Here is a 27,319-nt window from a genome sequence, read left to right on the forward strand (position 1 = left end):
TTTCATGAAAGGACTTGTCAGACATTTTATCCTACAAGTCCCATTTCATCTGACAGTTACCATAGGAACAGTGCCTCTCAACCAATAAAAATCATGGAAAGTTGTCAGATCTGACAACTTGTCGCATGAAAATATTGATGAAACGCTCCCCAGGACTTTACACACGGTACATCGTAAACCTCTTCCGTGATTGTTCATACCACCATGCAAACCCTTGCAAACATAATCTAATGCAATTTTCCATTCAATCAATGAATGTACAGGCACCCTGGTAACAATGTTCAACACTTAACAGCCAATCAAAATCAAGGATTCAGAGGAAGTACACAATTGGGTGAATAAGTTATCATAACAGAAAGCTTCTTTTATACATTAGCACCAGGGCCCCATTTCATGAAACTTGTTCTAGTAACAAATTTACAATAACACTTAAAAGCTACTGAAATCCTTCAATCTGATTGGCTGATATAGAAACTGTGCATTTGTTATAATAACAAGTCTTCATGGAATGGGACCCAGAACATCTTGTGGAAAGCTCTGTAATAAGAACATAGGATTGAAATCAGACGATATTCTAGGAAGTTATAGTTTATTAGGAAAAAAATACAATTGACACCATAAGCACACTAAACACAGGTATAAATAAAATGGTAGAAAAATGGGATATAAAAATGATCACAAGGCTAGGAATGTTAAATACAAAAACAGCTGAACCTGAGACTAATATCACACATCTTGGTAACATTTGTATGTAGAAGGGCATGGCATACTCTGCACTTTTCAAAATGACAAAATAGAAAAGATTCCCAAGATGTAGAGAGACAAACAATGGATGTGGATTGTTTATGTGCTGACGGTCTTGGGACAGACTTGCAACTGTCCAAAATACGTGGACCGGGCTTGAACTCGGGATCCATGAATCAGTTGGTGACTTCTGCACCACATGTAAGTTAAATACAAGTGTACACCTTAAAATGTTACTTGTCAGAGTACCATATCCTTTGAAGTCACAAGACTTTAGCACCAACCGAAAGTCTTTGCATATTGTTGTGGATCATCATCACTTGAACATTATTAACATTCATCTCTTGTGCAGAGACTTTCCATTGGTGCTGTGTGCTTCTAGTCGGATTGAAAAATGCATTGCCACACTCAAGACTGAACCTTCCCTCTAACAAACTTGGAAGGCACCATATTTTATAGAGTTCATGAATTCCGGGGTGGCACTTCAGAGGGGGTGTGTGTGTGGGGGGGGGGTCACTGCCCTCTATGTAGAAGAAGAACAGTAAGAAAGGGGGAGGGGGAAAAAGAGTGGCAAAATGAGAGGTATCAGTGAATTTCTTAATTTCTAATTACCTAAATTATTAAATTGAGAGAGAGAAAAAAGTTTTCACCTTGAGGCCCCCCCTAACAAAACCTGTCACCATCCTTGAATTTGTTTTACATGTCAACACTGGCTATTTTTAAATAAAAATAAAAAGTATGGTTTCACCAAATTTCTTTTACTGTTTCGCATGGCAGGTATGAACAACCAATGCAATATTTTGGCATATATGATTTAAAGTAATACTGAATACATTAACCCTGTTATCCCATCTCCTATACTTTAATGATGAGCACTCTTACCGATAGAAAATGTTGCATAGAACAATTGACATAACTTATGTTTTCATAAAATACATACATGTAGTATAGAATAGATAGTCTTAACTTGACTATTTTCTAACAATTTTCCTGAATTGCTTTGATATGTCCAGTGATGAGCTACATACAATTCATAACCATTTCAATTTGTCCAAATCACATTCTCTAAATGGTACACACTACCAATATTTATGTATTAAATACAAAATAGGATTGAATGATCTTCAAATGAAATATCAATGACCAATTACCAATACATGATGATTAAGTGTACTTAAAAAAATACTTTGATGTTTTATAAACACCATTCAAGTTCAATGTTACCCGAGTCCAATTTCCTTTATCAAAAAGTCATAAAAATAAAGAATGCTAAATATACACATCAACCAACAAAATACAAGATTACTGATGAAGTCCTACTTCATTGTACACACAATTACTACCATACAGTAAACTTGCTATGTGCTAAAACAAATTGGTTTGCTAACATCTGCTAATCAAAACATGTACTGTCACATAACATAATTCTAATCATATGAGATTTCTTCTATCTGCTATTCAGTAACTACTGTTATAAAATGATGGTATGAATCGTAATATGATTGGCTGATATCATGTGATCAGTCATATTATAGAAGTTGCTAATCCTGCAGTCATTTCCACTATGGTGCCCACATTGAGCTGAAAGCAGCAGTTTTACGGATTTCTATTTGAACCACAAACACAAAGCTGGTACAAAAATGATAAAAACAGCATTTTTCAACTCGCCGAATAGTCATCGTAGGCGACATGTGACTGCGCCATAATGGAACTTATGACTAGTTCTTTTGACTGGTTTAATTTTGAGATGAGAATGGTTTATCAAAGGATCCACACCACCACCTTATAAAACAAATAATGCACATCATTTTGCAGAGGCAATAGAATAATTGCACACACTTGCTACTTTTAAACAGTCCAAATGCCCATGGTTATAACGTACATGTATATTATGTTCCAAAGGTACCAGGTGTGCATATTTCTTGCTAATGCCCTCAATGCTGTGCATTATTTGTATATTACTACATTGTGCATTACTAACTTAAGTGGAATGCAGCAGTCATGCTTCCAGAATAATAACTACACACATTGTAGCATAATATTCTGGTTTGCTGCAAACATTTCATTTATAACATTGATTTTGTAAATTGCCAATACATTGGAAGTAGGCCTAATTGGAAGTGACAAATTATTGAATATAATTCCATGAGGAATTTCTAAAATCTGAATTATATTCCTTCAAAATGTTATTCAGTTTAAAGTGAAGCCCTAATCTGTGTTTATAAATTCAGTCAAATATTTCATCAAACGAGAATATTCATCTATTAATTTTATCTCAATTCAAGTAAAGGTGATATTATCATTATAACAGACACACTGACACACTGTGCACGAATACATTGGAAAACTTATCAACTTTGCAAATACACAACTTTGCCTTCCTTTTTTAGAAAGCATGACCCTATAACACAATAGTTTGCAAAAGTTCTGCTAAATGACAATGTCCAATCAAAATCATTGTTTCATGCAAAGAGTATTTGCCATACTCTCAAGCAACTAATCATCATTGTTCTTTCAAATTTCAATTTTAGTGTAAACTTTTGTGTTATGGGCAAAAGTGCCAGATGTTTGACTGGAAGAAACAGACCTGATCTTATCCACTGCAAATGAAAAATACAATAATTGATCACGGTATTCAAATAAATGCTTAAATAAATTCCCTTAACCCGTCAAGACTTTGGTATATAGATGGTGGGGTACAAGTGCACCCATACAAGACCACGAGGGGCACTCGTTCTTCACTCTAATGATGGGAGCTTAGGCAAGATGGACCTTTCCGCGTCCCGCCCAGAGTCCGTTGCGTCCAAACAACAGCAGCACCAGTAGAACGGTGAGAAGCACCGGAAAGAAGAAGTCTACCATCGGTGCACTTAGAGCAAGCATGCCGTGGATGTAGAGGGCTGATATGGCGAGGAGGACGAAACCACTGATGACGGGCCAGTCGTAGCGGCCATATGCAAGGAGAGCGCCACAGAAGATGTCCAGAACGGCAGTCATGGCGCAGTACATGGCACCCGATGGCTGGAAGCCGACAGCGCGAAGTGGGAAGACTCCCGCAAACTTGTGCATGTAAGAAACCTATGAAAAAAAAAAGATGAAATGGAATTAAATAAAGACGTTGCTTCTTGGGATGATGAGGATATGACAATTTTCTAGGGCTGATTTGAGCTGACCAGTCCATCTGTGCTCGACTGATGTTACCTGTCACTGATGCAAATTCATACAGACCAGAGGTCTGGAAAATATGTACAAAATTTTACCGATAAATTAAATTTCAATTAAATTTTATTAAATATTACCGATAAATTTTTTACCTCTAAACAACAAATGATGGGAGTTTGCCTTTAAAGCAAACTCCCATTATTTGTTGTTTTAGAGATAATCATATGGTCAGTTCCTCCATGTCTGCGCGGTCTCCCAAGTCTGCGCACCCGCGTATCTGCGCGATTCTAGTAAAAGAAGATACGCAACAAGCGCGAACTTTACACATGCAATTCATCGACAGGTATTCTTTAAAAAATCTGACTAAAAATGGTGGAAAAATATTGAATTCAGGGCATTTCATGTGACAGCCTCAAAATGCAGCCTTTGTCATCAAAATCCCCGAATCGTGTGCAAAGTGAATGAGTGCGCAGACATGGGGTACCATTTTTTTTTCAATCTGAAAATGACTGCCCGAGGTTTTTTCCAAGAAAATCATATATTTCTTTTCAATTTTTATGAGATATTTGGCACACTAACTCATCATGATGTAAGGAACATTATCAATTGAAAGATTTTGTGAAATAGGAAGAAATTCATGTTAAATCTTAACTCAAATTGTTAGGTGCGCAGACTTGGGGCCCACCATCATACACACAATGAAAAGTGTGTAACATTGTGCCGTGTAACGCCAGTTACCTTGAGAATGCCCCACTGTACTAATCATCATTTTAAAGTCTATTGTAATCGAAGAGATAGGAGTACAAAGAATATTTAAAGAAACATAATTAACATACGAGGCGTGATAGCTCAGTCGGTAGAGCAGGGGGTTCGGATTCCGATGACCTGGGTTCGTTTGGGAAGGCACATTCCGCTTCAAAAGGCCAATTTCCGTGATCGCGGAAAATCACTGTCCCTAAGTATTTTGATGATTAAAAAGGAATCCATTCTACCCCCCCCCATCGCAAAAGTAGATAAATTTGAATAAATTGAAAGAAGATAATCACATAAACATTGGGTTAGCTTAATCAAGTTGTGAATTTAAATGCTGAAGATCATCAAAATCTGTTTAATACATGTAGGCCCTACTCAAGATAGGCCTAGATAATGTTCAAATATCAGATCGAAGACCAGTCGTTTGTCAGTTTTATAGGCCTTGCCCCATAATTATAAATAAGCCTGAGTCGAATCGATTTTAAAAGCGGTGTTCGATCGATGTCATCGAACACCGGTGCAGATTTTGCAAAAATCGGTGCATCGAAAAAAATAAATAAAAATACGTCGGCCGGCCGATTCGTTTGGTTTACACAATCAATCATCAAAATATCACTATGTCCAACTTTACTACTTACTTGATTTCTATTGCCCCCACAATGAAACCGATTGAGTAATTATGATGCTATTTACCATTAATTTGAATTTTATTTATATCATAGTTTGAGTTTTACTCGTCTGCTCGTGCCGAGATAATTTATGAATGTATACGAACTTTGCTGTCATCTGCTTGTGCAACGGTCACCCGCGTACCGTAAGAGCACTAGTATTCAACCCGGCATAATTCAAAGATTTTGACATATTTCCAGAAATATTTAGAAATATGGAAACTATCTTAATTTCATACCTTTGTTATCTCCAGGGTAATCTGTTGTCGGTATTTTCTTTATCAATCTGTCGACTGTATGCGCCTAGGATCGAATTATGCGCCGATGGCCTTTTGCACTGAATTGCACTAGTATTCAACCTAGTGAGGAAAAATGGTAAATCTCAAAAAGGTTTATATTGGTAAATTAGATCTAGATCTATGTAAGTCTCTGGCTTTGATTAATTCCCTGTTTGGTCTCATCTCAAATGGTCTAGTCCATAGTCGGATGGGACAAGGGTAGATTGAGTGACAGGACCATCTTTCATCGCTAGGTTGAATACTAGTGCAGATGGGTTGAATACTAGTGCAAAAAACCGTCACCGTATAATTCAATCGCCCGCGCACACAGTCGACTGGTGGAAGAAAAAAATAACGGAAAAAGAATAACCAGCATTTGCTCTTTGAAATAAGACGGGTCTGAAATTCAGGTAAATTCTATGTTTCTACATATTTGAGGAAACTCTCCAAACGGGTTGAATACTAGTGCCCTTACGGTACCCGGTCAACGCCAGCGCATACCGTCAGTGCGTAGTGCACATGCAAAGCGCATTGCATCGACGCAAAAACAAAAAGACTAAATTTTCCCCGCCTTCAATATTCGATGTTCGATCAAATTAGAGCTGTCGAACACCGGTTTTCAAAATAATCAATATGACTCAGGCTTAATTATAAAACTATCAAAAGAATAGCTGCAGCTTAGCGGACGCACAGCCTGGCCTGGCCCTGCGCGCTGCGCCAGTGCAGTGAGGATCGGGCTCCACAACCACGTTAACGTGTTTTCTTACCAGGTTTCCATGAGCGGGTTCAATTGGGGCAACTTTCAACGTTCCTATGACAACACAGGCAAGTCCTACTCCAACAGCCAAATAGTATGTTGCACTACCCATCTTTGGAGATTGAATTTGACTTTCAAAGCCGACTCAAGTTGAATAGAAGCAAAGAAGCAGTCTTCAAAATCCCAGGTAAGCTCACAATCAGATTAGTGCCGCCGCGCCGCTGCAGGATCAATATTTGAAAATGGTGGTATTGCGCCATCTCTCGACAGAATAGAGATATCACAGAGAAGGTGCCACGCGCGTAAAACATTCCCCATAGACTTGTGTGTTAAAATGGCACTTTTGAAAAATTCATAAAAAATAAATGTGAAATTAGAGGGTGGAATGTTTACTACCATTGGATAGGATATATATCTGGCATTCCATATCTGACCAGGAAAGGGTAGCGTAGCCAGCTCATTTTAAAAATAAATTGCCATTTATGAAGATAACTATGAATGGATCAAATTCATCGACTCAAACAGTAAAATAGCCCTAATTAGTCCGCCAGTCAAAAAAATAGTTCCAAGTCACTTTTTTATCTTCTCAATTTGGTCGAAGGAAGTTCAGGAGTTACCATTTCTAGAATCAGTGTTAGATTTTGAATCATATTCATACAGGTTTGTCAATCAGCAACATCAAATTGAAAAAAATTTGAATGGGTTGGGTCGAACGAATATCTTGAGCCCTCCTGATGTAATTAGGCTCATGGCACCTATATTATATGACCTATGAATTTTATTTTATTGAATAGCTACTTTGCTATTCTTTCATATCTGTACACTCACACTAGCACAAAGAAATGCATTGAAAATGCCTATTTTCTATGCAATGACCCATTTTAATGTATTACTCATACATGTTATATTCACTATTTGGATGCATACATATCCTGCCTGCATACAGCCCAGCAGTGAATGACAATAGGTCCCTATTAATTGTAATATAAAGGTGTATTAAATTTTGTGTAGATATCAGGATACCAGAACTGCCTCAAACAAATTACCAGATATACATGAGATTGAATGAGGAAACAATCAAAGTATAAGAACATACTACTTTAGTACATTTGCATTTGACCTAGTATATCAAAATTTTCCTCGGGCTATTGCCTCTCAGATGTAAGAAGGAAGAGATACATAAAATTAGATAGAAGAGAGAGAAAAAAAAAGAGAGATAGAAAGAGAGAGAGAGAGAAAGAAAGATAATTTCATAGATGGCATGGCTTATAAAGAGGGGGGGGGGGTAGACTAAGATTGGAGCACACAGCCACCCCCCATCCCTCCTTAGTTGAGCACTATTAGCCCTTAGATACCTTACCTTACTCTGTGCCTTTTTCTAAATACCTTCTTGAAGGTACCACTCTAGTTCTCTTCAGTAAAGTTCTCAAAGCTCCTCTCTACCCCCTTCCTTTTACATGAGCAATTTGTAAAGGTCTTTCTAATATTAAGTATGTGATGTACACTAACACAAACCAATGATGAATCAGAACAAAAAGAGGCATAGACGCTCTATACATTGACCAGTCTACATATAGGCTTACATATACACAGACCTACTAACTTTAGCTGATATGGCCTTGCTAGCTTTTAAATCGATTCTTTGCACCTCTTGATGACTAAACATATTGATATCAGTGAGAAATTGTTTGCTACTGAAGAGTTTGGCCAGGAATTCCATCCACTACTAGGGATTTCCCATATTACTTATAGGTGCCACGCGCGTAAAACATTCCCCATAGACTTGTGTGTTAAAATGGCACTTTTGAAAAATTCATAAAAAATAAATGTGAAATTAGAGGGTGGAATGTTTACTACCATTGGATAGGATATATATCTGGCATTCCATATCTGACCAGGAAAGGGTAGCGTAGCCAGCTCATTTTAAAAATAAATTGCCATTTATGAAGATAACTATGAATGGATCAAATTCATCGACTCAAACAGTAAAATAGCCCTAATTAGTCCGCCAGTCAAAAAAATAGTTCCAAGTCACTTTTTTATCTTCTCAATTTGGTCGAAGGAAGTTCAGGAGTTACCATTTCTAGAATCAGTGTTAGATTTTGAATCATATTCATACAGTTTTGTCAATCAGCAACATCAAATTGAAAAAAATTTGAATGGGTTGGGTCGAACGAATATCTTGAGCCCTCCTGATGTAATTAGGCTCATGGCACCTATATTATATGACCTATGAATTTTATTTTATTGAATAGCTACTTTGCTATTCTTTCATATCTGTACACTCACACTAGCACAAAGAAATGCATTGAAAATGCCTATTTTCTATGCAATGACCCATTTTAATGTATTACTCATACATGTTATATTCACTATTTGGATGCATACATATCCTGCCTGCATACAGCCCAGCAGTGAATGACAATAGGTCCCTATTAATTGTAATATAAAGGTGTATTAAATTTTGTGTAGATATCAGGATACCAGAACTGCCTCAAACAAATTACCAGATATACATGAGATTGAATGAGGAAACAATCAAAGTATAAGAACATACTACTTTAGTACATTTGCATTTGACCTAGTATATCAAAATTTTCCTCGGGCTATTGCCTCTCAGATGTAAGAAGGAAGAGATACATAAAATTAGATAGAAGAGAGAGAAAAAAAAAGAGAGATAGAAAGAGAGAGAGAGAGAAAGAAAGATAATTTCATAGATGGCATGGCTTATAAAGAGGGGGGGGGGGGTAGACTAAGATTGGAGCACACAGCCACCCCCCCCCCATCCCTCCTTAGTTGAGCACTATTAGCCCTTAGATACCTTACCTTACTTTGTGCCTTTTTCTAAATACCTTCTTGAAGGTACCACTCTAGTTCTCTTCAGTAAAGTTCTCAAAGCTCCTCTCTACCCCCTTCCTTTTACATGAGCAATTTGTAAAGGTCTTTCTAATATTAAGTATGTGATGTACACTAACACAAACCAATGATGAATCAGAACAAAAAGAGGCATAGACGCTCTATACATTGACCAGTCTACATATAGGCTTACATATACACAGACCTACTAACTTTAGCTGATATGGCCTTGCTAGCTTTTAAATCGATTCTTTGCACCTCTTGATGACTAAACATATTGATATCAGTGAGAAATTGTTTGCTACTGAAGAGTTTGGCCAGGAATTCCATCCACTACTAGGGATTTCCCATATTACTTATAGGTGCCACGCGCGTAAAACATTCCCCATAGACTTGTGTGTTAAAATGGCACTTTTGAAAAATTCATAAAAAATAAATGTGAAATTAGAGGGTGGAATGTTTACTACCATTGGATAGGATATATATCTGGCATTCCATATCTGACCAGGAAAGGGTAGCGTAGCCAGCTCATTTTAAAAATAAATTGCCATTTATGAAGATAACTATGAATGGATCAAATTTATCGACTCAAACAGTAAAATAGCCCTAATTAGTCCGCCAGTCAAAAAAATAGTTCCAAGTCACTTTTTTATCTTCTCAATTTGGTCGAAGGAAGTTCAGGAGTTACCATTTCTAGAATCAGTGTTAGATTTTGAATCATATTCATACAGTTTTGTCAATCAGCAACATCAAATTGAAAAAAATTTGAATGGGTTGGGTCGAACGAATATCTTGAGCCCTCCTGATGTAATTAGGCTCATGGCACCTATATTATATGACCTATGAATTTTATTTTATTGAATAGCTACTTTGCTATTCTTTCATATCTGTACACTCACACTAGCACAAAGAAATGCATTGAAAATGCCTATTTTCTATGCAATGACCCATTTTAATGTATTACTCATACATGTTATATTCACTATTTGGATGCATACATATCCTGCCTGCATACAGCCCAGCAGTGAATGACAATAGGTCCCTATTAATTGTAATATAAAGGTGTATTAAATTTTGTGTAGATATCAGGATACCAGAACTGCCTCAAACAAAATTACCAGATATACATGAGATTGAATGAGGAAACAATCAAAGTATAAGAACATACTACTTTAGTACATTTGCATTTGACCTAGTATATCAAAATTTTCCTCGGGCTATTGCCTCTCAGATGTAAGAAGGAAGAGATACATAAAATTAGATAGAAGAGAGAGAAAAAAAAAGAGAGATAGAAAGAGAGAGAGAGAGAAAGAAAGATAATTTCATAGATGGCATGGCTTATAAAGAGGGGGGGGGGGGTAGACTAAGATTGGAGCACACAGCCACCCCCCCCCCATCCCTCCTTAGTTGAGCACTATTAGCCCTTAGATACCTTACCTTACTTTGTGCCTTTTTCTAAATACCTTCTTGAAGGTACCACTCTAGTTCTCTTCAGTAAAGTTCTCAAAGCTCCTCTCTACCCCCTTCCTTTTACATGAGCAATTTGTAAAGGTCTTTCTAATATTAAGTATGTGATGTACACTAACACAAACCAATGATGAATCAGAACAAAAAGAGGCATAGACGCTCTATACATTGACCAGTCTACATATAGGCTTACATATACACAGACCTACTAACTTTAGCTGATATGGCCTTGCTAGCTTTTAAATCGATTCTTTGCACCTCTTGATGACTAAACATATTGATATCAGTGAGAAATTGTTTGCTACTGAAGAGTTTGGCCAGGAATTCCATCCACTACTAGGGATTTCCCATATTACTTATAGGTGCCACGCGCGTAAAACATTCCCCATAGACTTGTGTGTTAAAATGGCACTTTTGAAAAATTCATAAAAAATAAATGTGAAATTAGAGGGTGGAATGTTTACTACCATTGGATAGGATATATATCTGGCATTCCATATCTGACCAGGAAAGGGTAGCGTAGCCAGCTCATTTTAAAAATAAATTGCCATTTATGAAGATAACTATGAATGGATCAAATTCATCGACTCAAACAGTAAAATAGCCCTAATTAGTCCGCCAGTCAAAAAAATAGTTCCAAGTCACTTTTTTATCTTCTCAATTTGGTCGAAGGAAGTTCAGGAGTTACCATTTCTAGAATCAGTGTTAGATTTTGAATCATATTCATACAGGTTTGTCAATCAGCAACATCAAATTGAAAAAAATTTGAATGGGTTGGGTCGAACGAATATCTTGAGCCCTCCTGATGTAATTAGGCTCATGGCACCTATATTATATGACCTATGAATTTTATTTTATTGAATAGCTACTTTGCTATTCTTTCATATCTGTACACTCACACTAGCACAAAGAAATGCATTGAAAATGCCTATTTTCTATGCAATGACCCATTTTAATGTATTACTCATACATGTTATATTCACTATTTGGATGCATACATATCCTGCCTGCATACAGCCCAGCAGTGAATGACAATAGGTCCCTATTAATTGTAATATAAAGGTGTATTAAATTTTGTGTAGATATCAGGATACCAGAACTGCCTCAAACAAAATTACCAGATATACATGAGATTGAATGAGGAAACAATCAAAGTATAAGAACATACTACTTTAGTACATTTGCATTTGACCTAGTATATCAAAATTTTCCTCGGGCTATTGCCTCTCAGATGTAAGAAGGAAGAGATACATAAAATTAGATAGAAGAGAGAGAAAAAAAAAGAGAGATAGAAAGAGAGAGAGAGAGAAAGAAAGATAATTTCATAGATGGCATGGCTTATAAAGAGGGGGGGGGGGGTAGACTAAGATTGGAGCACACAGCCACCCCCCATCCCTCCTTAGTTGAGCACTATTAGCCCTTAGATACATTACCTTACTCTGTGCCTTTTTCTAAATACCTTCTTGAAGGTACCACTCTAGTTCTCTTCAGTAAAGTTCTCAAAGCTCCTCTCTACCCCCTTCCTTTTACATGAGCAATTTGTAAAGGTCTTTCTAATATTAAGTATGTGATGTACACTAACACAAACCAATGATGAATCAGAACAAAAAGAGGCATAGACGCTCTATACATTGACCAGTCTACATATAGGCTTACATATACACAGACCTACTAACTTTAGCTGATATGGCCTTGCTAGCTTTTAAATCGATTCTTTGCACCTCTTGATGACTAAACATATTGATATCAGTGAGAAATTGTTTGCTACTGAAGAGTTTGGCCAGGAATTCCATCCACTACTAGGGATTTCCCATATTACTTATAGGTGCCACGCGCGTAAAACATTCCCCATAGACTTGTGTGTTAAAATGGCACTTTTGAAAAATTCATAAAAAATAAATGTGAAATTAGAGGGTGGAATGTTTACTACCATTGGATAGGATATATATCTGGCATTCCATATCTGACCAGGAAAGGGTAGCGTAGCCAGCTCATTTTAAAAATAAATTGCCATTTATGAAGATAACTATGAATGGATCAAATTCATCGACTCAAACAGTAAAATAGCCCTAATTAGTCCGCCAGTCAAAAAAATAGTTCCAAGTCACTTTTTTATCTTCTCAATTTGGTCGAAGGAAGTTCAGGAGTTACCATTTCTAGAATCAGTGTTAGATTTTGAATCATATTCATACAGGTTTGTCAATCAGCAACATCAAATTGAAAAAAATTTGAATGGGATGGGTCGAACGAATATCTTGAGCCCTCCTGATGTAATTAGGCTCATGGCACCTATATTATATGACCTATGAATTTTATTTTATTGAATAGCTACTTTGCTATTCTTTCATATCTGTACACTCACACTAGCACAAAGAAATGCATTGAAAATGCCTATTTTCTATGCAATGACCCATTTTAATGTATTACTCATACATGTTATATTCACTATTTGGATGCATACATATCCTGCCTGCATACAGCCCAGCAGTGAATGACAATAGGTCCCTATTAATTGTAATATAAAGGTGTATTAAATTTTGTGTAGATATCAGGATACCAGAACTGCCTCAAACAAATTACCAGATATACATGAGATTGAATGAGGAAACAATCAAAGTATAAGAACATACTACTTTAGTACATTTGCATTTGACCTAGTATATCAAAATTTTCCTCGGGCTATTGCCTCTCAGATGTAAGAAGGAAGAGATACATAAAATTAGATAGAAGAGAGAGAAAAAAAAAGAGAGAGAGAAAGAGAGAGAGAGAGAAAGAAAGATAATTTCATAGATGGCATGGCTTATAAAGAGGGGGGGGGGGTAGACTAAGATTGGAGCACACAGCCACCCCCCATCCCTCCTTAGTTGAGCACTATTAGCCCTTAGATACCTTACCTTACTCTGTGCCTTTTTCTAAATACCTTCTTGAAGGTACCACTCTAGTTCTCTTCAGTAAAGTTCTCAAAGCTCCTCTCTACCCCCTTCCTTTTACATGAGCAATTTGTAAAGGTCTTTCTAATATTAAGTATGTGATGTACACTAACACAAACCAATGATGAATCAGAACAAAAAGAGGCATAGACGCTCTATACATTGACCAGTCTACATATAGGCTTACATATACACAGACCTACTAACTTTAGCTGATATGGCCTTGCTAGCTTTTAAATCGATTCTTTGCACCTCTTGATGACTAAACATATTGATATCAGTGAGAAATTGTTTGCTACTGAAGAGTTTGGCCAGGAATTCCATCCACTACTAGGGATTTCCCATATTACTTATATTATATGACCTATGAATTTTATTTTATTGAATAGCTACTTTGCTATTCTTTCATATCTGTACACTCACACTAGCACAAAGAAATGCATTGAAAATGCCTATTTTCTATGCAATGACCCATTTTAATGTATTACTCATACATGTTATATTCACTATTTGGATGCATACATATCCTGCCTGCATACAGCCCAGCAGTGAATGACAATAGGTCCCTATTAATTGTAATATAAAGGTGTATTAAATTTTGTGTAGATATCAGGATACCAGAACTGCCTCAAACAAAATTACCAGATATACATGAGATTGAATGAGGAAACAATCAAAGTATAAGAACATACTACTTTAGTACATTTGCATTTGACCTATTATATCAAAATTTTCCTAGGGCTATTGCCTCTCAGATGTAAGAAGGAAGAGATACATAAAATTAGATAGAAGAGAGAGAAAAAAAAAGAGAGATAGAAAGAGAGAGAGAGAGAAAGAAAGATAATTTCATAGATGGCATGGCTTATAAAGAGGGGGGGGGGGGTAGACTAAGATTGGAGCACACAGCCACCCCCCATCCCTCCTTAGTTGAGCACTATTAGCCCTTAGATACCTTACCTTACTCTGTGCCTTTTTCTAAATACCTTCTTGAAGGTACCACTCTAGTTCTCTTCAGTAAAGTTCTCAAAGCTCCTCTCTACCCCCTTCCTTTTACATGAGCAATTTGTAAAGGTCTTTCTAATATTAAGTATGTGATGTACACTAACACAAACCAATGATGAATCAGAACAAAAAGAGGCATAGACGCTCTATACATTGACCAGTCTACATATAGGCTTACATATACACAGACCTACTAACTTTAGCTGATATGGCCTTGCTAGCTTTTAAATCGATTCTTTGCACCTCTTGATGACTAAACATATTGATATCAGTGAGAAATTGTTTGCTACTGAAGAGTTTGGCCAGGAATTCCATCCACTACTAGGGATTTCCCATATTACTTATAGGTGCCACGCGCGTAAAACATTCCCCATAGACTTGTGTGTTAAAATGGCACTTTTGAAAAATTCATAAAAAATAAATGTGAAATTAGAGGGTGGAATGTTTACTACCATTGGATAGGATATATATCTGGCATTCCATATCTGACCAGGAAAGGGTAGCGTAGCCAGCTCATTTTAAAAATAAATTGCCATTTATGAAGATAACTATGAATGGATCAAATTTATCGACTCAAACAGTAAAATAGCCCTAATTAGTCCGCCAGTCAAAAAAATAGTTCCAAGTCACTTTTTTATCTTCTCAATTTGGTCGAAGGAAGTTCAGGAGTTACCATTTCTAGAATCAGTGTTAGATTTTGAATCATATTCATACAGTTTTGTCAATCAGCAACATCAAATTGAAAAAAATTTGAATGGGTTGGGTCGAACGAATATCTTGAGCCCTCCTGATGTAATTAGGCTCATGGCACCTATATTATATGACCTATGAATTTTATTTTATTGAATAGCTACTTTGCTATTCTTTCATATCTGTACACTCACACTAGCACAAAGAAATGCATTGAAAATGCCTATTTTCTATGCAATGACCCATTTTAATGTATTACTCATACATGTTATATTCACTATTTGGATGCATACATATCCTGCCTGCATACAGCCCAGCAGTGAATGACAATAGGTCCCTATTAATTGTAATATAAAGGTGTATTAAATTTTGTGTAGATATCAGGATACCAGAACTGCCTTAAACAAATTACCAGATATACATGAGATTGAATGAGGAAACAATCAAAGTATAAGAACATACTACTTTAGTACATTTGCATTTGACCTAGTATATCAAAATTTTCCTCGGGCTATTGCCTCTCAGATGTAAGAAGGAAGAGATACATAAAATTAGATAGAAGAGAGAGAAAAAAAAAGAGAGATAGAAAGAGAGAGAGAGAGAAAGAAAGATAATTTCATAGATGGCATGGCTTATAAAGAGGGGGGGGGGGGTAGACTAAGATTGGAGCACACAGCCACCCCCCATCCCTCCTTAGTTGAGCACTATTAGCCCTTAGATACCTTACCTTACTCTGTGCCTTTTTCTAAATACCTTCTTGAAGGTACCACTCTAGTTCTCTTCAGTAAAGTTCTCAAAGCTCCTCTCTACCCCCTTCCTTTTACATGAGCAATTTGTAAAGGTCTTTCTAATATTAAGTATGTGATGTACACTAACACAAACCAATGATGAATCAGAACAAAAAGAGGCATAGACGCTCTATACATTGACCAGTCTACATATAGGCTTACATATACACAGACCTACTAACTTTAGCTGATATGGCCTTGCTAGCTTTTAAATCGATTCTTTGCACCTCTTGATGACTAAACATATTGATATCAGTGAGAAATTGTTTGCTACTGAAGAGTTTGGCCAGGAATTCCATCCACTACTAGGGATTTCCCATATTACTTATAGGTGCCACGCGCGTAAAACATTCCCCATAGACTTGTGTGTTAAAATGGCACTTTTGAAAAATTCATAAAAAATAAATGTGAAATTAGAGGGTGGAATGTTTACTACCATTGGATAGGATATATATCTGGCATTCCATATCTGACCAGGAAAGGGTAGCGTAGCCAGCTCATTTTAAAAATAAATTGCCATTTATGAAGATAACTATGAATGGATCAAATTCATCGACTCAAACAGTAAAATAGCCCTAATTAGTCCGCCAGTCAAAAAAATAGTTCCAAGTCACTTTTTTATCTTCTCAATTTGGTCGAAGGAAGTTCAGGAGTTACCATTTCTAGAATCAGTGTTAGATTTTGAATCATATTCATACAGGTTTGTCAATCAGCAACATCAAATTGAAAAAAATTTGAATGGGTTGGGTCGAACGAATATCTTGAGCCCTCCTGATGTAATTAGGCTCATGGCACCTATATTATATGACCTATGAATTTTATTTTATTGAATAGCTACTTTGCTATTCTTTCATATCTGTACACTCACACTAGCACAAAGAAATGCATTGAAAATGCCTATTTTCTATGCAATGACCCATTTTAATGTATTACTCATACATGTTATATTCACTATTTGGATGCATACATATCCTGCCTGCATACAGCCCAGCAGTGAATGACAATAGGTCCCTATTAATTGTAATATAAAGGTGTATTAAATTTTGTGTAGATATCAGGATACCAGAACTGCCTTAAACAAATTACCAGATATACATGAGATTGAATGAGGAAACAATCAAAGTATAAGAACATACTACTTTAGTACATTTGCATTTGACCTAGTATATCAAAATTTTCCTCGGGCTATTGCCTCTCAGATGTAAGAAGGAAGAGATACATAAAATTAGATAGAAGAGAGAGAAAAAAAAAGAGAGAGAGAAAGAGAGAGAGAGAGAAAGAAAGATAATTTCATAGATGGCATGGCTTATAAAGAGGGGGGGGGGGTAGACTAAGATTGGAGCACACAGCCACCCCCCATCCCTCCTTAGTTGAGCACTATTAGCCCTTAGATACATTACCTTACTCTGTGCCTTTTTCTAAATACCTTCTTGAAGGTACCACTCTAGTTCTCTTCAGTAAAGTTCTCAAAGCTCCTCTCTACCCCCTTCCTTTTACATGAGCAATTTGTAAAGGTCTTTCTAATATTAAGTATGTGATGTACACTAACACAAACCAATGATGAATCAGAACAAAAAGAGGCATAGACGCTCTATACATTGACCAGTCTACATATAGGCTTACATATACACAGACCTACTAACTTTAGCTGATATGGCCTTGCTAGCTTTTAAATCGATTCTTTGCACCTCTTGATGACTAAACATATTGATATCAGTGAGAAATTGTTTGCTACTGAAGAGTTTGGCCAGGAATTCCATCCACTACTAGGGATTTCCCATATTACTTATAGGTGCCACGCGCGTAAAACATTCCCCATAGACTTGTGTGTTAAAATGGCACTTTTGAAAAATTCATAAAAAATAAATGTGAAATTAGAGGGTGGAATGTTTACTACCATTGGATAGGATATATATCTGGCATTCCATATCTGACCAGGAAAGGGTAGCGTAGCCAGCTCATTTTAAAAATAAATTGCCATTTATGAAGATAACTATGAATGGATCAAATTTATCGACTCAAACAGTAAAATAGCCCTAATTAGTCCGCCAGTCAAAAAAATAGTTCCAAGTCACTTTTTTATCTTCTCAATTTGGTCGAAGGAAGTTCAGGAGTTACCATTTCTAGAATCAGTGTTAGATTTTGAATCATATTCATACAGGTTTGTCAATCAGCAACATCAAATTGAAAAAAATTTGAATGGGTTGGGTCGAACGAATATCTTGAGCCCTCCTGATGTAATTAGGCTCATGGCACCTATATTATATGACCTATGAATTTTATTTTATTGAATAGCTACTTTGCTATTCTTTCATATCTGTACACTCACACTAGCACAAAGAAATGCATTGAAAATGCCTATTTTCTATGCAATGACCCATTTTAATGTATTACTCATACATGTTATATTCACTATTTGGATGCATACATATCCTGCCTGCATACAGCCCAGCAGTGAATGACAATAGGTCCCTATTAATTGTAATATAAAGGTGTATTAAATTTTGTGTAGATATCAGGATACCAGAACTGCCTCAAACAAATTACCAGATATACATGAGATTGAATGAGGAAACAATCAAAGTATAAGAACATACTACTTTAGTACATTTGCATTTGACCTAGTATATCAAAATTTTCCTCGGGCTATTGCCTCTCAGATGTAAGAAGGAAGAGATACATAAAATTAGATAGAAGAGAGAGAAAAAAAAAGAGAGATAGAAAGAGAGAGAGAGAGAAAGAAAGATAATTTCATAGATGGCATGGCTTATAAAGAGGGGGGGGGGGGTAGACTAAGATTGGAGCACACAGCCACCCCCCCCCCATCCCTCCTTAGTTGAGCACTATTAGCCCTTAGATACCTTACCTTACTTTGTGCCTTTTTCTAAATACCTTCTTGAAGGTACCACTCTAGTTCTCTTCAGTAAAGTTCTCAAAGCTCCTCTCTACCCCCTTCCTCTTACATGAGCAATTTGTAAAGGTCTTTCTAATATTAAGTATGTGATGTACACTAACACAAACCAATGATGAATCAGAACAAAAAGAGGCATAGACGCTCTATACATTGACCAGTCTACATATAGGCTTACATATACACAGACCTACTAACTTTAGCTGATATGGCCTTGCTAGCTTTTAAATCGATTCTTTGCACCTCTTGATGACTAAACATATTGATATCAGTGAGAAATTGTTTGCTACTGAAGAGTTTGGCCAGGAATTCCATCCACTACTAGGGATTTCCCATATTACTTATAGGTGCCACGCGCGTAAAACATTCCCCATAGACTTGTGTGTTAAAATGGCACTTTTGAAAAATTCATAAAAAATAAATGTGAAATTAGAGGGTGGAATGTTTACTACCATTGGATAGGATATATATCTGGCATTCCATATCTGACCAGGAAAGGGTAGCGTAGCCAGCTCATTTTAAAAATAAATTGCCATTTATGAAGATAACTATGAATGGATCAAATTCATCGACTCAAACAGTAAAATAGCCCTAATTAGTCCGCCAGTCAAAAAAATAGTTCCAAGTCACTTTTTTATCTTCTCAATTTGGTCGAAGGAAGTTCAGGAGTTACCATTTCTAGAATCAGTGTTAGATTTTGAATCATATTCATACAGGTTTGTCAATCAGCAACATCAAATTGAAAAAAATTTGAATGGGTTGGGTCGAACGAATATCTTGAGCCCTCCTGATGTAATTAGGCTCATGGCACCTATATTATATGACCTATGAATTTTATTTTATTGAATAGCTACTTTGCTATTCTTTCATATCTGTACACTCACACTAGCACAAAGAAATGCATTGAAAATGCCTATTTTCTATGCAATGACCCATTTTAATGTATTACTCATACATGTTATATTCACTATTTGGATGCATACATATCCTGCCTGCATACAGCCCAGCAGTGAATGACAATAGGTCCCTATTAATTGTAATATAAAGGTGTATTAAATTTTGTGTAGATATCAGGATACCAGAACTGCCTCAAACAAATTACCAGATATACATGAGATTGAATGAGGAAACAATCAAAGTATAAGAACATACTACTTTAGTACATTTGCATTTGACCTAGTATATCAAAATTTTCCTCGGGCTATTGCCTCTCAGATGTAAGAAGGAAGAGATACATAAAATTAGATAGAAGAGAGAGAAAAAAAAAGAGAGATAGAAAGAGAGAGAGAGAGAAAGAAAGATAATTTCATAGATGGCATGGCTTATAAAGAGGGGGGGGGGGGGGTAGACTAAGATTGGAGCACACAGCCACCCCCCATCCCTCCTTAGTTGAGCACTATTAGCCCTTAGATACATTACCTTACTCTGTGCCTTTTTCTAAATACCTTCTTGAAGGTACCACTCTAGTTCTCTTCAGTAAAGTTCTCAAAGCTCCTCTCTACCCCCTTCCTTTTACATGAGCAATTTGTAAAGGTCTTTCTAATATTAAGTATGTGATGTACACTAACACAAACCAATGATGAATCAGAACAAAAAGAGGCATAGACGCTCTATACATTGACCAGTCTACATATAGGCTTACATATACACAGACCTACTAACTTTAGCTGATATGGCCTTGCTAGCTTTTAAATCGATTCTTTGCACCTCTTGATGACTAAACATATTGATATCAGTGAGAAATTGTTTGCTACTGAAGAGTTTGGCCAGGAATTCCATCCACTACTAGGGATTTCCCATATTACTTATAGGTGCCACGCGCGTAAAACATTCCCCATAGACTTGTGTGTTAAAATGGCACTTTTGAAAAATTCATAAAAAATAAATGTGAAATTAGAGGGTGGAATGTTTACTACCATTGGATAGGATATATATCTGGCATTCCATATCTGACCAGGAAAGGGTAGCGTAGCCAGCTCATTTTAAAAATAAATTGCCATTTATGAAGATAACTATGAATGGATCAAATTCATCGACTCAAACAGTAAAATAGCCCTAATTAGTCCGCCAGTCAAAAAAATAGTTCCAAGTCACTTTTTTATCTTCTCAATTTGGTCGAAGGAAGTTCAGGAGTTACCATTTCTAGAATCAGTGTTAGATTTTGAATCATATTCATACAGGTTTGTCAATCAGCAACATCAAATTGAAAAAAATTTGAATGGGTTGGGTCGAACGAATATCTTGAGCCCTCCTGATGTAATTAGGCTCATGGCACCTATATTATATGACCTATGAATTTTATTTTATTGAATAGCTACTTTGCTATTCTTTCATATCTGTACACTCACACTAGCACAAAGAAATGCATTGAAAATGCCTATTTTCTATGCAATGACCCATTTTAATGTATTACTCATACATGTTATATTCACTATTTGGATGCATACATATCCTGCCTGCATACAGCCCAGCAGTGAATGACAATAGGTCCCTATTAATTGTAATATAAAGGTGTATTAAATTTTGTGTAGATATCAGGATACCAGAACTGCCTTAAACAAAAATTACCAGATATACATGAGATTGAATGAGGAAACAATCAAAGTATAAGAACATACTACTTTAGTACATTTGCATTTGACCTATTATATCAAAATTTTCCTAGGGCTATTGCCTCTCAGATGTAAGAAGGAAGAGATACATAAAATTAGATAGAAGAGAGAGAGAAAAAAGAGAGAGAGAAAGAAAGATAATTTCATAGATGGCATGGCTTATAAAGAGGGGGGGGGGGGTAGACTAAGATTGGAGCACACAGCCACCCCCCATCCCTCCTTAGTTGAGCACTATTAGCCCTTAGATACATTACCTTACTCTGTGCCTTTTTCTAAATACCTTCTTGAAGGTACCACTCTAGTTCTCTTCAGTAAAGTTCTCAAAGCTCCTCTCTACCCCCTTCCTTTTACATGAGCAATTTGTAAAGGTCTTTCTAATATTAAGTATGTGATGTACACTAACACAAACCAATGATGAATCAGAACAAAAAGAGGCATAGACGCTCTATACATTGACCAGTCTACATATAGGCTTACATATACACAGACCTACTAACTTTAGCTGATATGGCCTTGCTAGCTTTTAAATCGATTCTTTGCACCTCTTGATGACTAAACATATTGATATCAGTGAGAAATTGTTTGCTACTGAAGAGTTTGGCCAGGAATTCCATCCACTACTAGGGATTTCCCATATTACTTATAGGTGCCACGCGCGTAAAACATTCCCCATAGACTTGTGTGTTAAAATGGCACTTTTGAAAAATTCATAAAAAATAAATGTGAAATTAGAGGGTGGAATGTTTACTACCATTGGATAGGATATATATCTGGCATTCCATATCTGACCAGGAAAGGGTAGCGTAGCCAGCTCATTTTAAAAATAAATTGCCATTTATGAAGATAACTATGAATGGATCAAATTCATCGACTCAAACAGTAAAATAGCCCTAATTAGTCCGCCAGTCAAAAAAATAGTTCCAAGTCACTTTTTTATCTTCTCAATTTGGTCGAAGGAAGTTCAGGAGTTACCATTTCTAGAATCAGTGTTAGATTTTGAATCATATTCATACAGGTTTGTCAATCAGCAACATCAAATTGAAAAAAATTTGAATGGGTTGGGTCGAACGAATATCTTGAGCCCTCCTGATGTAATTAGGCTCATGGCACCTATATTATATGACCTATGAATTTTATTTTATTGAATAGCTACTTTGCTATTCTTTCATATCTGTACACTCACACTAGCACAAAGAAATGCATTGAAAATGCCTATTTTCTATGCAATGACCCATTTTAATGTATTACTCATACATGTTATATTCACTATTTGGATGCATACATATCCTGCCTGCATACAGCCCAGCAGTGAATGACAATAGGTCCCTATTAATTGTAATATAAAGGTGTATTAAATTTTGTGTAGATATCAGGATACCAGAACTGCCTCAAACAAAATTACCAGATATACATGAGATTGAATGAGGAAACAATAAAAGTATAAGAACATACTACTTTAGTACATTTGCATTTGACCTATTATATCAAAATTTTCCTAGGGCTATTGCCTCTCAGATGTAAGAAGGAAGAGATACATAAAATTAGATAGAAGAGAGAGAAAAAAAAAGAGAGATAGAAAGAGAGAGAGAGAGAAAGAAAGATAATTTCATAGATGGCATGGCTTATAAAGAGGGGGGGGGGGGTAGACTAAGATTGGAGCACACAGCCACCCCCCCCCCATCCCTCCTTAGTTGAGCACTATTAGCCCTTAGATACCTTACCTTACTCTGTGCCTTTTTCTAAATACCTTCTTGAAGGTACCACTCTAGTTCTCTTCAGTAAAGTTCTCAAAGCTCCTCTCTACCCCCTTCCTTTTACATGAGCAATTTGTAAAGGTCTTTCTAATATTAAGTATGTGATGTACACTAACACAAACCAATGATGAATCAGAACAAAAAGAGGCATAGACGCTCTATACATTGACCAGTCTACATATAGGCTTACATATACACAGACCTACTAACTTTAGCTGATATGGCCTTGCTAGCTTTTAAATCGATTCTTTGCACCTCTTGATGACTAAACATATTGATATCAGTGAGAAATTGTTTGCTACTGAAGAGTTTGGCCAGGAATTCCATCCACTACTAGGGATTTCCCATATTACTTATAGGTGCCACGCGCGTAAAACATTCCCCATAGACTTGTGTGTTAAAATGGCACTTTTGAAAAATTCATAAAAAATAAATGTGAAATTAGAGGGTGGAATGTTTACTACCATTGGATAGGATATATATCTGGCATTCCATATCTGACCAGGAAAGGGTAGCGTAGCCAGCTCATTTTAAAAATAAATTGCCATTTATGAAGATAACTATGAATGGATCAAATTCATCGACTCAAACAGTAAAATAGCCCTAATTAGTCCGCCAGTCAAAAAAATAGTTCCAAGTCACTTTTTTATCTTCTCAATTTGGTCGAAGGAAGTTCAGGAGTTACCATTTCTAGAATCAGTGTTAGATTTTGAATCATATTCATACAGGTTTGTCAATCAGCAACATCAAATTGAAAAAAATTTGAATGGGTTGGGTCGAACGAATATCTTGAGCCCTCCTGATGTAATTAGGCTCATGGCACCTATATTATATGACCTATGAATTTTATTTTATTGAATAGCTACTTTGCTATTCTTTCATATCTGTACACTCACACTAGCACAAAGAAATGCATTGAAAATGCCTATTTTCTATGCAATGACCCATTTTAATGTATTACTCATACATGTTATATTCACTATTTGGATGCATACATATCCTGCCTGCATACAGCCCAGCAGTGAATGACAATAGGTCCCTATTAATTGTAATATAAAGGTGTATTAAATTTTGTGTAGATATCAGGATACCAGAACTGCCTCAAACAAATTACCAGATATACATGAGATTGAATGAGGAAACAATCAAAGTATAAGAACATACTACTTTAGTACATTTGCATTTGACCTAGTATATCAAAATTTTCCTCGGGCTATTGCCTCTCAGATGTAAGAAGGAAGAGATACATAAAATTAGATAGAAGAGAGAGAAAAAAAAAGAGAGATAGAAAGAGAGAGAGAGAGAAAGAAAGATAATTTCATAGATGGCATGGCTTATAAAGAGGGGGGGGGGGGTAGACTAAGATTGGAGCACACAGCCACCCCCCCCCCATCCCTCCTTAGTTGAGCACTATTAGCCCTTAGATACCTTACCTTACTCTGTGCCTTTTTCTAAATACCTTCTTGAAGGTACCACTCTAGTTCTCTTCAGTAAAGTTCTCAAAGCTCCTCTCTACCCCCTTCCTCTTACATGAGCAATTTGTAAAGGTCTTTCTAATATTAAGTATGTGATGTACACTAACACAAACCAATGATGAATCAGAACAAAAAGAGGCATAGACGCTCTATACATTGACCAGTCTACATATAGGCTTACATATACACAGACCTACTAACTTTAGCTGATATGGCCTTGCTAGCTTTTAAATCGATTCTTTGCACCTCTTGATGACTAAACATATTGATATCAGTGAGAAATTGTTTGCTACTGAAGAGTTTGGCCAGGAATTCCATCCACTACTAGGGATTTCCCATATTACTTATAGGTGCCACGCGCGTAAAACATTCCCCATAGACTTGTGTGTTAAAATGGCACTTTTGAAAAATTCATAAAAAATAAATGTGAAATTAGAGGGTGGAATGTTTACTACCATTGGATAGGATATATATCTGGCATTCCATATCTGACCAGGAAAGGGTAGCGTAGCCAGCTCATTTTAAAAATAAATTGCCATTTATGAAGATAACTATGAATGGATCAAATTCATCGACTCAAACAGTAAAATAGCCCTAATTAGTCCGCCAGTCAAAAAAATAGTTCCAAGTCACTTTTTTATCTTCTCAATTTGGTCGAAGGAAGTTCAGGAGTTACCATTTCTAGAATCAGTGTTAGATTTTGAATCATATTCATACAGGTTTGTCAATCAGCAACATCAAATTGAAAAAAATTTGAATGGGTTGGGTCGAACGAATATCTTGAGCCCTCCTGATGTAATTAGGCTCATGGCACCTATATTATATGACCTATGAATTTTATTTTATTGAATAGCTACTTTGCTATTCTTTCATATCTGTACACTCACACTAGCACAAAGAAATGCATTGAAAATGCCTATTTTCTATGCAATGACCCATTTTAATGTATTACTCATACATGTTATATTCACTATTTGGATGCATACATATCCTGCCTGCATACAGCCCAGCAGTGAATGACAATAGGTCCCTATTAATTGTAATATAAAGGTGTATTAAATTTTGTGTAGATATCAGGATACCAGAACTGCCTCAAACAAAATTACCAGATATACATGAGATTGAATGAGGAAACAATCAAAGTATAAGAACATACTACTTTAGTACATTTGCATTTGACCTATTATATCAAAATTTTCCTAGGGCTATTGCCTCTCAGATGTAAGAAGGAAGAGATACATAAAATTAGATAGAAGAGAGAGAGAAAAAAGAGAGATAGAAAGAGAGAGAGAGAAAGAAAGATAATTTCATAGATGGCATGGCTTATAAAGAGGGGGGGGGGGGTAGACTAAGATTGGAGCACACAGCCACCCCCCCCCCATCCCTCCTTAGTTGAGCACTATTAGCCCTTAGATACCTTACCTTACTCTGTGCCTTTTTCTAAATACCTTCTTGAAGGTACCACTCTAGTTCTCTTCAGTAAAGTTCTCAAAGCTCCTCTCTACCCCCTTCCTTTTACATGAGCAATTTGTAAAGGTCTTTCTAATATTAAGTATGTGATGTACACTAACACAAACCAATGATGAATCAGAACAAAAAGAGGCATAGACGCTCTATACATTGACCAGTCTACATATAGGCTTACATATACACAGACCTACTAACTTTAGCTGATATGGCCTTGCTAGCTTTTAAATCGATTCTTTGCACCTCTTGATGACTAAACATATTGATATCAGTGAGAAATTGTTTGCTACTGAAGAGTTTGGCCAGGAATTCCATCCACTACTAGGGATTTCCCATATTACTTATATTATATGACCTATGAATTTTATTTTATTGAATAGCTACTTTGCTATTCTTTCATATCTGTACACTCACACTAGCACAAAGAAATGCATTGAAAATGCCTATTTTCTATGCAATGACCCATTTTAATGTATTACTCATACATGTTATATTCACTATTTGGATGCATACATATCCTGCCTGCATACAGCCCAGCAGTGAATGACAATAGGTCCCTATTAATTGTAATATAAAGGTGTATTAAATTTTGTGTAGATATCAGGATACCAGAACTGCCTTAAACAAAATTACCAGATATACATGAGATTGAATGAGGAAACAATCAAAGTATAAGAACATACTACTTTAGTACATTTGCATTTGACCTATTATATCAAAATTTTCCTAGGGCTATTGCCTCTCAGATGTAAGAAGGAAGAGATACATAAAATTAGATAGAAGAGAGAGAAAAAAAAAAGAGAGATAGAAAGAAAGAGAGAGAGAAAGAAAGATAATTTCATAGATGGCATGGCTTATAAAGAGGGGGGGGGGGGTAGACTAAGATTGGAGCACACAGCCACCCCCCATCCCTCCTTAGTTGAGCACTATTAGCCCTTAGATACATTACCTTACTCTGTGCCTTTTTCTAAATACCTTCTTGAAGGTACCACTCTAGTTCTCTTC

The 27,319-nt window shown here is 36.3% G+C and overlaps 1 protein-coding gene across 1 annotated transcript; it reads right to left on the minus strand.

Moving 5' to 3' along the window:
* Positions 1-572: 572 nt before the first annotated feature.
* LOC121413550 (transmembrane protein 35B-like) lies at positions 573-6,591 on the minus strand. Its single transcript, XM_041606405.1, has 2 exons — positions 6,373-6,591; positions 573-3,822 (listed from the first exon to the last, which is right to left on the minus strand). The coding sequence occupies exons 1-2, from the start codon at positions 6,472-6,474 to the stop codon at positions 3,502-3,504; spliced, it is 423 nt and encodes a 140-aa protein (XP_041462339.1). The 5' UTR covers positions 6,475-6,591; the 3' UTR covers positions 573-3,501.
* Positions 6,592-27,319: the final 20,728 nt, after the last annotated feature.

This window comes from Lytechinus variegatus, chromosome 4 (assembly GCF_018143015.1).
Source record: "Lytechinus variegatus isolate NC3 chromosome 4, Lvar_3.0, whole genome shotgun sequence".
Lineage (NCBI taxonomy): Eukaryota > Metazoa > Echinodermata > Echinoidea > Temnopleuroida > Toxopneustidae > Lytechinus > Lytechinus variegatus.

Bases quoted from the DNA above. Each gene is read 5' to 3' on its own strand.
- LOC121413550 (XM_041606405.1), bottom strand. From the start codon at position 6,474: ATGGGTAGTGCAACATACTATTTGGCTGTTGGAGTAGGACTTGCCTGT. The intron at 3,823-6,372 runs GTAAGAAAACAC...TTTTTTTCATAG, and splicing joins AACCCGCTCATGGAAACCTG to GTTTCTTACATGCACAAGTT.